This window comes from Catharus ustulatus, chromosome 17 (assembly GCF_009819885.2).
Source record: "Catharus ustulatus isolate bCatUst1 chromosome 17, bCatUst1.pri.v2, whole genome shotgun sequence".
Lineage (NCBI taxonomy): Eukaryota > Metazoa > Chordata > Aves > Passeriformes > Turdidae > Catharus > Catharus ustulatus.
This window is the reverse complement of record NC_046237.1, coordinates 269,946-282,681: the sequence shown is the minus strand read 5'-3', so window position 1 is coordinate 282,681 and position 12,736 is coordinate 269,946. Positions and strand designations below refer to the sequence as shown.

The 12,736-nt window shown below is 45.8% G+C and overlaps 1 protein-coding gene across 4 annotated transcripts in view; it reads left to right on the top strand.

The window, feature by feature from the left end:
• Positions 1-12,736, top strand: part of PREX1 (phosphatidylinositol-3,4,5-trisphosphate dependent Rac exchange factor 1) — a 115,896-nt gene that overhangs the window by 42,761 nt on the left and 60,399 nt on the right. For 3 of the 4 annotated variants that reach the window (XM_033074818.1, XM_033074820.1, XM_033074819.1), the window contains exon 2: positions 10,477-10,548. In XM_033074818.1, coding sequence (XP_032930709.1) covers positions 10,477-10,548 — 72 coding nt within the window. Of the gene's footprint in view, positions 1-10,270; positions 10,375-10,476; positions 10,549-12,736 lie in introns of those variants that run through there. The other variant, XM_033074821.2, reaches the window with a different exon arrangement.

Genomic DNA, 12,736 nt, shown 5'->3' with positions numbered 1-12,736 from the left:
TTTCCTCCCAAGAAAACCACAGGACAGCTTTCAGTGTCAGTAGATTGAAAAAAGGAAGGTGGGTTCTTCCCAGTTTAGAGGAGTGATTCCCAGAGTACAGAGAGCAGGACACTCTGCTTAGGCTGTTAGCAGAGAAGGAAGGGTTGCAGTTACAGTTTTCCTCCAGATCTTGCTTTGTCCATCATCTGTAGTGCAGTTAAACACAGTTCCTTAATTTGGCACATGGCTCAAATAAAAAGGGTTTTGATAAAGGATCCTATATTAATGTGGCAGTTGATGGAGCACCCAGAATTTCCTGGTACCTTTACTGTGCAAAGACTGAAACAGCCCACTAGAAAAGATGTTGCCTCTGTAAGCTCCTGAACACTTATTCTTAAAAAGCTTTTATGTCTGTTGCATTTTCTGTGGGAATGACCAACACTTATTCAAGATGTCCGAGTCTAAATTTGACTTTGTATGTTTGTTTTGCCTCTTAAGTTGGCTAATGCAATTGTGCTTCATATGCAAATGGGGTGTGTTTTTTTCTCTGAACAGTTAGCTATTTAGGCAGAGTAATTGTGAAAAGAGATCCAGAAATGGAGCCTATTTATAATCCAAGACTTCACACTTTATTTTGTATAAATAAAATTGGTTACTGTTTTAATACAAAACTGAGTTGAAACAGACATTTAATTGGCAGAACTTTAAATTCCAGCTTTATTTATGTAGGGAATTCCAAGCATCTGCATAGATGCACCACAAGGCACTGGCAGTCTGAGAGTGTTTCTTTTATTAAATTCTGTGGTGTTTTTTTCACTCTAAATATTTTATTACAAATAAAAGCCCCACTCTGTGTGAGCACTCAGTAACTGGCAATCAGCTGCGTTCACAGATGCAGTTGGGACTCTTGCACAGGCTAAATTCAATCCAGTGTGTAAATGTGGTAGATGAGGTTTAAAGCAGCTGTTTGCTTTGGCCCAGCGTGCACCTGAGCTTTGGCAGCATCTTTTGAGGTTTGTTCTTTGGCTGATGGAGATGGATCCTGGGGGAAGCAGCGCCGGGAGGTGCCTGGCGATGCCCTGGGGCTGAGCTGCTGCACTGGCACAGGGATGGGAGCAGGAGTACTGGCTCTAAAGGAACTCCCTGGGGAATTCTCTGCTGGACAGTGGGTGCTGCTAGTCAGCCTCTAATGAAAAGGCAGCTGAAGGGAAAGTATTGCAGAAGAGAAGATGGCAGCCTGAATGAACGGTTTGCTAAAGTCACCAGCCAGTGCGTTGGCATGCAGGCAGTGTGGCTGATGCCCTTCCTTCAGCAGGGACAGTTCCTGTGGCTGGATGGAGTGGTGAAAAAAGTCATACCTAATCCTAAGGGCAGCTCTGCAGACATGAGATACCTCACTGAAAATAGTTGTGCAGTTTTCAGAGGACTGTCCTGGTGACACATGCCCAAGCTGCTTTGATAATTGTTTTTGTAATGCAGGGGAGAAAGCTGTGGCAGTACTGAGAAAAGGGCAGGTTGCAGGAACAGATTGAGGATTGGAGAGATGTGCTTCATGTTTCCTAGCAATGTAATGCAGTTGGCTTCAGATGAAGGAAGGGAAAATTTTATCTGGTTTTCATTTAGAAACATCATAATACTTGAAAAAACCTTTTTTGATCATAAAGCCCCCTCTAAAATTTAGATTTTAGTAGTTCCTTTTAAGGATTTGCACCTGTGTAAAGAAGGAACAAGTTTCTATACTAAAGCTGTGTTTTTAGCTTTGCTCTGGACTGTGCAAAAATTGGAACACAGCTGCCTGCAGCACCCTCCTGCCACAAGCCAGAAGCCCAGAGCAGCAGCAGAGCCTCACAGACCGCCCAGGCCAGTCCGAGGCCATGGGAAGGCTGGGGAGGACAGGCTGCCTGCTGGAGCCTTCAGTTCAGGGGCTGCAGCAAGCTTTACTAGCTCAACTTCCCCTTTATGTTTAAAATATAATGGTCTCATTCTTCACTCTGTTTCACAGGAAGCTGGAGTTCAGGACTGTGTGTGATATGATTGTGTTCTGCAAGAACGTGTGAGCAGAGAAGGCATGCTACCATGAGAGAGGTTTCTTCAGTCTGTCACAAGAAAACAAATTTATTTGAAGGGGAACTGCAAAACCAGCTCTGGGCTGGTTTGGGCTGGCAATATTTTTAGACTTGTCTAGCTCTTAGACCTGACAAAATGGCATAATTTTCCACTTGTCTAAGAGGAAATGTGACTGGTTACCACTGAGTGCAGTGAAGAGTTTAGGCCTGTCTGGGCATCCCAGACGGGTGTGTTTTTGAATAGCCTAAATGTTCTAGGTGTGTGGAGCTGGGCAGGAGCCCTGACATGAGTAAACCTTCTGAGGGTGTTTCTGAGGTGCTCTGAGGCCAGAGGTTGGCTCTAGACCACTCTGCAGTTCTTTCAGGTCTGTAGTGCTATTTCTGAAAGAGAATTAAAAAACAAGGCCCATGAATGACATTGCCATCAGGGAGATTTCTGATTTTGGTAGAAATTTGGCGTTATATTTCATAATTAATGAAGGATTTTCTCGTGCCTGTTTTTTCCCAAACAGCCTGTGCTTTCCATGGTACTGCAGTATAGACAGTCTGCTGGGAAAACTCTGAGCCATGGCCATGAGCACTCAGGTGGTGCACACTTCAAATGGTGCAGACTGCTTAGGAAACCCAGCTGGGATCAGCTGCTGGACCTTCAGCCAAACCCTCTGTTCCTGCTCTGGCGCAGTAATAAAAATGTACTTGTGAGGTTCTTTTGCCTAATTTTTTTTTTTTAAACAACATGTGAAATATGCACTTACTTCCCCCCCTTTTTTTGTGTGTGTGTAAATAATTGTAAATACATCAAGGCAGATTTTGCAGGTGCAGCTGTGCGTGCAGCCCGTTTGTGTGTGCAGGCTCGGTCACCGGGCGAGGGCGAAGCGCTTGCAAAGCGATTTGCGGCTCCGACGCCGCGTTCCCCTCTTGGCTGCGGTGGAAGTGGAGATGCACTGTGTTGGAGGGCAGGGTTGCTGCTTTTGTTTTCTTCCTCCCGTCTGTTGCTGAGAGACGATAACGACCTTAAAGAGGGACAAAAGCAGTGGCCAAGGCTCCGGGGAGGTGGGGCTGGCTGCTCCGGCAGCTGGGAGCGGTTCGGGCTCGGGGAAGGGGCCAGACCCTCCCGGCTGTGCCGGCTCCGCTCCGGGAACGGGCTCGGGGTGCTCTGGGGGCACCGCTGTGAGCCCCGTGTGCTGCTGCCGTGAGCTCCGTGTCCTCCTGCCGTGAGCTCCGTGTCCTGCTGCTGTGAGCTCCGTGTCCTGCTGCCGTGAGCTCCGTGTCCTGCTGCTGTGAGCTCCGTGTCCTGCTGCCGTGAGCTCCGTGTCCTGCTGCCGTGAGCTCCATGTCCTGCTGCTGTGAGCTCCGTGTGCTGCTGCCGTGAGCTCCGTGTCCTGCTGCCGTGAGCTCCGTGTCCTGCTGCTGTGAGCTCCGTGTCCTGCTGCCGTGAGCTCCGTGTCCTGCTGCCGTGAGCTCCGTGTCCTGCTGCTGTGAGCTCCGTGTGCTGCTGCCGTGAGCTCCGTGTCCTGCTGCCGTGAGCTCCGTGTCCTGCTGCCGTGAGCTCCGTGTACTGCTGCCGTGAGCTCCGTGTGCTGCTGCCGTGAGCTCCGTGTCCTGCTGCTGTGAGCTCCGTGTGCTGCTGCTGTGAGCTCCGTGTCCTGCTGCTGTGAGCTCCGTGTGCTGCTGCTGTGAGCTCCGTGTCCTGCTGCTGTGAGCTCCGTGTGCTGCTGCCGTGAGCTCCGTGTGCTGCTGCCGTGAGCTCCGTGTGCTGCTGTGAGCTCCGTGTGCTGCTGTGAGCTCCGTGTGCTGCTGCCGTGAGCTCCGTGTCCTGCTGCCGTGAGCTCCGTGTCCTGGTGCTCTGAGCTCCGTGTGCTGCTGCCGTGAGCTCCGTGTCCTGCTGCCGTGAGCTCCGTGTGCTGCTGCCGTGAGCTCCGTGTCCTGCTGCCGTGAGCTCCGTGTCCTGCTGCTGTGAGCTCCGTGTCCTGCTGCCGTGAGCTCCGTGTGCTGCTGCTGTGAGCTCCGTGTGCTGCTGCCGTCAGCGGAGCTCTGCTGTGTGGCTGGGACCTCATGAACACCCTGCCTCCCTGGAAATGGACCTTCAGCATGTGTCGGGGATCCCGAGCCCCTTCCCCCGCCCGGGGAATTCTCCCAGCCGTGCCTCTGCCCAGCCAGCCCCACCTGCCCTGCAGAAGAAACCTCTGGAAGCAGTCTCAAGTGTTAGATCCAAAGTCTGATGCTAAACTGGCTTGTGATAGACAATCTTAAGTAGGTATCATCAGGGCATAGACAGTGTTCCTAGGGAAATAAGATCCTGGGATTTTGTTACCTATTTGCAATGTAGATGAAGTTCGTGGGTCACCCGAGACAACGCAGTGTGGGCCCAGTGTGGATTCACAGGACATTTAGAGCAAGTGTCAGTGAACTGATGGCACTCAGCTGGACTGCTCTGCTTCAGTTACCTGAAGTCCGAGGCTGTGCTGCAACTAATGAAGATTATTCCATGGACTTTAGGAGACTAGAATTAATTTTAAAGTTTTCCTCTGTGTTGTCTGTTTCATGTTTAGCATGTTAAGACACTGTCACTGGAACGAGAAAGTGTAGAAAAGGAATCGTCTTTCTGACAGCAAAGTTCTTCAGCTTAGATTGTTATCTTGAAATATTACTTGAAGAAGTTGATTACTGCAGTTTCATTCATCATCTTGATTTTACATTTTTTTGGATACCCCTTGATGTTTCTAGTCCCTCTGATGCTTCTGCCTCCCTCCTGAAAAAAGAGTAGCTGTGCAGAGCCCTAAACCTGTGTGAAAATGCCCTGGTGCTGATAGGATCTCAGTAGCTGTAGCCACCTCTAATGTAGAACTGCAATCTGCAGGCATCTCTCCTCTGTGAGCACAGTGAATATAAGTTATATGAGTTGAATTCTTAAAGATTCATGTCTTGTTTACTGGGCCCTTACTTCTGAAACAAACTTATAAAGACTAAGCAGACACAGACTTACCCAGATTTATTTCTCTGCATAGAAGTGGAATGAAGTAAACCACACTGTTCAACCAAACTTTGTCCTGAAAGCATTTTCAAGAGTGCCATGGTACAGTAAAATGATGAAAATCATCTCATGATTATAGAACAGGGAAAAATGACATGAATAGGCCAGTAAAAGAGAGAATATTCCAAAGCCTTGAAGGAATTACACACGAAGCTTTCTTAAGTTCTTTTGAAAATCCAGACAAATACATTTACTATTGGTATTAGAATGGACTGGAATCTTCCAGGATAAATATTCACAAAAAGGCATGCTTGAGCAAAGAGGAGGGAGGTGGGTTTTTAAAGTCTACAATAATGAGATTATTCAAATTGATATAGAGATAACATTGTACAGGAGGGAGAGCATGCAGAGGAGTCAGAGAAGTCAGGGTATGGGAGATATGCAGAAATTAGTAGCAATGAGTCTTGAAGGATTTTAGAGGTGAGAAATGTAGCTTTTGGGGCCCTGAAGTGAATTGGGATCTGACCTGTCTGAGAATGCAAATATTGGTGACTGGGAGGAGGAGGGGCTGGCAGAGGTCAGGGCAGTGGCTCAGAAGAGACAATGGCCCTTCTGCAGCACCAGCCTGTCTTTCACTTCACAAAAGGTTTTTTGTAATTCTAATGAAAACAACTCCTCCTTAAGAAAGGGATCACTCTTTAGAATGAGAAACACTGCAACGTATTTCTCTATGACTTCCCTTCTTTATGACTCCCTCCATCAGTCAAAGTATGAATTTGATTTGACTGGGTTTTTTTGTTGCAGAATTCCAGTGTAAGCAGCACTAGGCTGGAAATGCAGATAATGGCCCGGGATCTTTTTAGTTGTAAAAGACTTTTTGTGGGAAGTGCTGCTAGATCAGCTCAGTTGTGATTAGTCCGGAGCACCACGGTGCTGAGAATGTCGGTGCACGCGAATTTTGCATGTGTCAGCATGCCCCCATGTCTTCCAGCATCCATGAGCGACTGAGACAGTCCCAGTTCGCTTCAATGACACTCACTGCCCTGGAACTTGTATCTGCCGATGCTGTGAGAGGGGCACAGCTCAGGAGTGTGGTCTGAGCTAAATTTGTCACCCAGGCTCACTCTTGATGGAAAGAGAAAACCTTTCTAGATGGTAATTCAGCCGCTGTTCTTAAACATCCTCCTGAAGCACAGTCACTCACCCTCCAGGTTGCCTGCACATTGCTCTGTTGTAGCTCAGGCAAGTGCCAGGGGGTGCCAGTGGGTGAGGTGAATCCTCATTTAAGCCCCAGAGATTTGTTTACAGAAGCCATTTTGTGCTGGACATCTGTCAAGAAATTCAAAGTGAGAAGAAAGCAGTTGGAATGTGTAAGCCCTTAAACACAGCTGAAAGTCCCAGTGCAGTGCAATGGCAGAATTTTTGTGATTGATTTGATGCTACAGACAGTGTAACAGTGATAAGATAGATGTAAGATAAATCAGCCAAGTGTGGTCATAACTGCATAAACCTTAAAATTCAGGATTGGCTAAGGACAAATCAGATTTTTGGAATTATTTCAGGCATGTACTTCATATTAGCAGTAGCTGTTTCTCTTATCTAGTATTTAAAGAAATAATCAAGTCTATTTATTCAAACATTTTATTCATACAGGCATTTAGATAATTTTAAATAGAAGAATTTCTGAATGCTCCTCTATATTTCATTTAGTATTTATCAGCATTCACCACATGTCAGACTAAAAAGTAGGGAAGAAGTTTCAAATTGCCACGATCAGTGCTTAGTTTATGTTTATTAAATTGCCAGTATGAGTGGTGGTTTTGTAACATGGTATTTATTGCTTATGTATTTATACAATTACAAAAATTGTAATTATTACAATTGCCATTATTAATTACCAGAATTATGCTTCAGGTCAAAAGACATCTCCCTTGTGACATACCTGAATTTTGCAACTGAAGCTGCATTTCTTTTCTGAGTGTCTTTTCCTGGTTTCCTGGTCTCCCTAAACCAGGACAACCTGAAATGGAATCTGCTTTTTCTGCAAATGGTCCTGCAGTCTGCTGTGGGAAGACATGGTGCCTCCTGTAACTCTTGTGCTTTTGTGTGAAATGATTGTGCAGCTTCTACAGCTCAGGCTACCTGAGCTGTTTGCAGAGAATGTTTGATACTCCATGATGTGCGTGACTTTTTCCTTTTTTTTGTCTTTTTCTTTTTATTGATCATCTTGGTTAGCTAATAAGTTAGTTCTGTTTCAGGGAAGCGATTTTTAAAAAAGTACCAATAAGCTCTGGGGCTTTAAAGCCAGTTTGATACATAGGAAGCCTGAAATTAGGGCAACAAAAGATGTTTCTGGTGCTGTTTCCTCTTACCAAACACCTCTGTCTATCAGGCAAGTCCCTGTTCAGGTGCTTGCTGATGAATTCATTTTCCTGTAGATTTCAGCTACAACTACAATGTTTTTGCAGTTTCTCACAGCTGTGCTCTATTGTTTAGGAGAATTTTAGTAAAATGCACTCATCTGATGCTTAAGTTCTTCCTTCCTTCTCCAGACACTGATAATTTAAAATGTGTTTTTATAGAAATATTAATATAGCAGCCAGTAATTGAGCAGTGAGGGAATACTGGACTCCAGTAAGAGGTACCATAACTCTTTGAAAGTATACAGTTGCTTCAGTATTGCTCCATTTTACATGTGTAATGCTAGTAATGTCAAAGGAGTGTCTTCTCATTTCCAATATTATAACTTAATTTCATAACTGAAAAACCTGAGTCAGGCCCGGTATTCTACATTGTATACTGGCATTTGTGCAGGGCAGCAAGAGATGCTGGAAAACCAGTCACCTGTATTGACTCAAGAATTCCTTCATGTCTTTCAAAGGCAGCTGTCTGTGGGATGGGCAGCACAGAACTGCAGCAGGGTCAGCCAGCTGAGCTGCCTGTCCTCAGCTGGGTGCTGTGAGCAGTCAGTGCAGTCCTGCTGGTCAGGAACTTACAACCTGCTTGAAGGGAAATGCTGAAAGACTTCAACAGCCCTGTGCAGTCATTGTTTTGTCACTTTGAGATGATTTATTGCATTGTGTTTCAGGCCTCAGTGCAGGTGGGAACCGCTGTTGACATGTGGGATGGGGATGCAGGATATTTGTTTCCTGTCATTTGTGCAGAGCTTTAGCCTGTGAGCTGCACATCTGATAGAAAGCAAAAGAACATGGTCAGAATGACAAGGTTCAAAGCTAACAGTTGAGTAACAGGAGCAAGGATGCATCTGCTCTTAAAACATGAACTTCAGTAAACACTCATTTCAATTTGTCAGACTATTTCAGTAAAGCTGTGTTCCCACAGGATCTAAGAGCTGCTTTGCTAAAAACAGTAAGGCTTTTTGGTATTGAGGCAAAGGCTTCTAACAGCCAAATTTTGTGACAACACTAATTAAGTAATAAAAAAAAGAGAAATTAAAATTACACTTGCAAGTTCTGGTTCATATGTATGGCTCCTGTGCTGTGGTTGCAAGGTGAAGGTGCTAGTGATGGTCAAATGTTGGAATTTATTGTTCATGTCACCTCTTAATTTGTCACTGTGAGCACATTTTCTTGGAAACAAGATATCTGCACTTGCAAGAAGCTTTAAACAATTGATGGCACGAGTGTAAAGCAATCTATTAATATTAACTCTGAAAATTTTGGACTCATTTAGATCCCTGGACCCTTGTTGTGATGAGTCCTGATCACTGATGAGTTTAACAATTGTCTCCCTTGTCTCTGAAGTGCAATGTGACATTCCAGTCAGCTGCTCAGGAAACAGGTTTTACAGGATTGTGCTTTAAGTTGTTGCTTCTCCAGCGACAGGGGACCTGTTGCATCACGGTCTGTTTCTGTTCTCCTTTTCGTTTCCCTCAGGGGCAGGCACACTTTGCTGCCTTGCTGTTTAGCAAGAAGTCTCTTGCTATTTCTGAATGTTTGAGGAAGTATCTGCCTTAAACATGAATTTTGAGAAGGGGCATGCGCGAACTGTCACTGCCTCGTCTCCAGTGTTTGCCTTGTGTTACTTCTGCTACACAGAAGATGGAAAATACTAATTTTCCCTAATTAAGGCTACAAACTGAGTTTAACAAGCCCATATGAAAAGCATTTGAGAGAAATCCCTGTTGCTTCAAGTGTTTCATGTGTGCAGCTGTTCCATGTGACGACAGGCAGCACTGAACGGGGAGTGCAGCAGCTATTCCTCCTCTCATCAGACAGCATGCTGAACACTGCATCTCAGACACCTCCCTGCCTGAGGAGAGATGTGGTTATAGTCTCTGAAATTTGTTCAAAAGCAGATTGAGAATCCAGGGCTAAAATCCAGCTCACTGTCCTTGTATCTGGCCTGGAGCTTTTTATTTATTTCACTCTTAAAGCCAGAATTGTACAGGGGTGAGAGAAGGGGAAACCTGACCAAAGTGAAAAGTTCCAGCATTGTTTCATCTGTTTTTAACCAGCTAAATAAAGTGAACAGGACGGTGTATCGCAGGCACTGTCTGATGATTCCCACTGAGACTGTTGAACTTGTCCCTAGCCCCAGCTCATGGCTCTGATGTGCCTCAGCTCCAGCTGTGTCTGTCTGTCCCTTGTGCCTCAGCTCCAGCTGTGTGTCTGTCTGTCCCTTGTGCCTCAGCTCCAGCTGTGTGTCTGTCTGTCCCTTGTGCCTCAGCTCCAGCTGTGTCTGTCTGTCCCTTGTGCCTCAGCTCCAGCTGTGTGTCTGTCTGTCCCTTGTGCCTCAGCTCCAGCTGTGTCTGTCTGTCCCTTGTGCCTCAGCTCCAGCTGTGTCTGTCTGTCCCTTGTGCCTCAGCTCCAGCTGTGTGTCTGTCTGTCCCTTGTGCCTCAGCTCCAGCTGTGTGTCTGTCTGTCCCTTGTGCCTCAGCTCCAGCTGTGTGTCTGTCTGTCCCTTGTGCCTCAGCTCCAGCTGTGTCTGTCTGTCCCTTGTGCCTCAGCTCCAGCTGTGTGTCTGTCTGTCCCTTGTGCCTCAGCTCCAGCTGTGTGTCTGTCTGTCCCTTGTGCCTCAGTTCCAGCTGTGTGTCTGTCTGTCCCTTGTTCTCCGCAGTCCCTTGCTGACATCTCACTGTGGGCTGAGCTCGCTGCCCCTGGGTGGAACTCCATCCTGGAGACACAGGAAACCTCCAGGGCAGCCAGTGGACCCTGCTGAAGTCTACTGCTACTAACAAATAATTAAAGCTGAAAATTTCAGCAAAGGGAAGACATTTATTGTCAGGCAAAGCCCAACAGCGTTTTAGGAAATGATGTTGGTAGTGCCTGCATGCAGCCTGCACATCTGTGGTGGGGGGAGTGTGTAAATGTTTGCATTCTTTCAGTCTTAAAGGTAATCAGCCACGCTGTGTTAATGGGAACCTAGAGGAAATAAAAGAGTTAAATCAAACTGTTATTAAACTATTTGAACATAAACCTTCTTTCATCTCTGCAGGCATTTCTTCACCGGATCCGACAGAATGCAGTGGACAAAGCTGAGAAGTACATAACAGAGGAGAATGTTAAGGTATTTCTTCTGTCTTCCTTGTTTTATTGGTAGGGAAAGTGATATGCAGTGAAAGGCTAGATTCAGGGATGTGAATATCAAATATCCTCTTGTCATATTGATGCTTATTATTAAGCTGGTTTCCTAAGGAAAGGAGCTCATGTTGACAGTTTATCTGTCAATCTGTTTGCCATTCTTATAGCTGTCATCTTCCAGTAATTTTTCATCTCACTGGCTAATTTTAGTTAAACCTGACAACAGTGTAGTGTTGTCAGAGATACTAACTTTTGGCAAGATTTGTGAAATGCTGAGTAGAGTACAGAGGGGCCATTTCAATGTCTTCGAGAGGAAAGGCAGGGAATCCACAGCCCTTGTCTGTTTTGTTTAACAATATTCATTTAGCCAATTTGATCTGCTGTTGTCTACTAATAGAAATTTATGAGAAGGAGGCAGGAATTTTCCTTTGTGTTCTTGTGGAAAGGAATTTGGGTTCTTGAGGGAGGTCTACATATTGTGAGACCCTTGAGTGAGGAGGTTCCTGAATGAATTTTGCACTGGAAAAAGTTAAGGGACATAGAGAGCTGTAAGGTACAGGCTTCTCAGGTTCCTGTGGTCACAGGGATGCATGTTGTTCATTAGTGTCATAAATGCACAAAACCCTTCCATGTAGTTATTTGCCTTAAAAACTCCCCTTGTACAGCTATGCATGTGAAACCAAACCCTCCTGGGCACACGAACTCAAGTGAAACCCCCTGGTGAGTGGGACAGGCACAGTTTTCCACTGGTGCTTTTCTGCACTTGTTTGGTCCTGGAGCTCCTGAATGAGCAGCAGCTTTGCCCTGTAGCCCTGTGGGAGCAGGGCAGCCACAGGAGATGTGCCACATAATCAGATGCAGTGCCTACAAATCATGTACAGCAGAATTTGTATTTGAAGGTTTTTCATACTCCTCTGAGGAAGTACTACTTTATTTTTGTGTCATTCTTGAAATGCCTGGGGGATCTTTTAGAGGCCACTGTGAGACCTCATTTATCGCTGTTATTACAATACCTGCCTTTCAACAAGAGAGCTTCCCCTCAGTAATAAAAGGCTTATGCCTATTTCTGGTGAAACAGAATTACAAGGCACAGTTTTCATGTGTCCGTAGTTTCCAGAGTCAATACTGTCTCCTCTGTCCACCCTCCATCTCCTGCTATACCAAATAATGTGTCTTTCCTGTGGTTGAAAGATACTTGTTTTTTATTTCCCGCTCCTTTCTCCCACCTTGCTGGTAGAGCCAGGAAAAGCAAGGTGTTGTTGGGACTTCTGGTAATCTGCATGCTGATACTGCTTGTCTTGAGTCACCAGAGAGCTGTGAGAGGGCCGACATTAGAAGAGATTTTAAAAGTGGTTTGGCAGCTTATGTACGGAGAAGCTTGTCTTTACTCTCTTTCTTCACGTGGCAGAGACCCTAGAGAAAAATACAGGGCATTCAGGCAGTTCACTCACTTCTGACCAAAAGGAGAAAGTGCTTTTTAAGATCATTTGGGTTAGTGCTCCCAGTATTATTTTGCAGATTTCTCCTACGGTTAGTGCTAAGCACCAGAGACGAACAGCTGCAGCAACATCATAAAAAATTGGTTTGAATTTCTTCACTGCCTCGTGTGGAATAACTCTCCTGATGAGTTTCTATCATGCTATGCTCGCAGCAGGCCCTGCTGCCACTTCACTGGTGGAGCAGTTTGAAGGCAGTACAACCTGGGGATGTGCACAAGGCTGGTAACTGGCTTTGGTACAGGAGCGTGTGCAGTCAAGGTCTGTCTGCTGCCTTGATTTTCAAGTGACTCTCACCTGCAAATCTTGCTGCAAGCAGAGCTTTGCTGATCCCCTCAGAATTCATTAGCTTGCACAGATATTCCTTGGATCAAAAACCACCCCTGAAGACTGGTCCTGAAGGATAAAATCATCCCTGACAGATGTTTTCCTCTTCCCTGTTAATCCCCTTCTGGCAAAGCAATAAAGGCAAGGGCCACTGCATTACTTTCAGGCGTATGACAGAACACTTGCAGGCTCCACTTGAATTAGCACAGGAAGTTTTTAGGGAGCAGTGAAAGGATCCTAGCTCCCTGGCCTTTTTTTGGGTTCAGAGCCAGTCAGTGCAAATTCAGTGTGTTGGAACCTTTCAGCTTCTTGGGAGCTAGAAAGGAGCTCTGAGGCACAAGTGGGCATTGG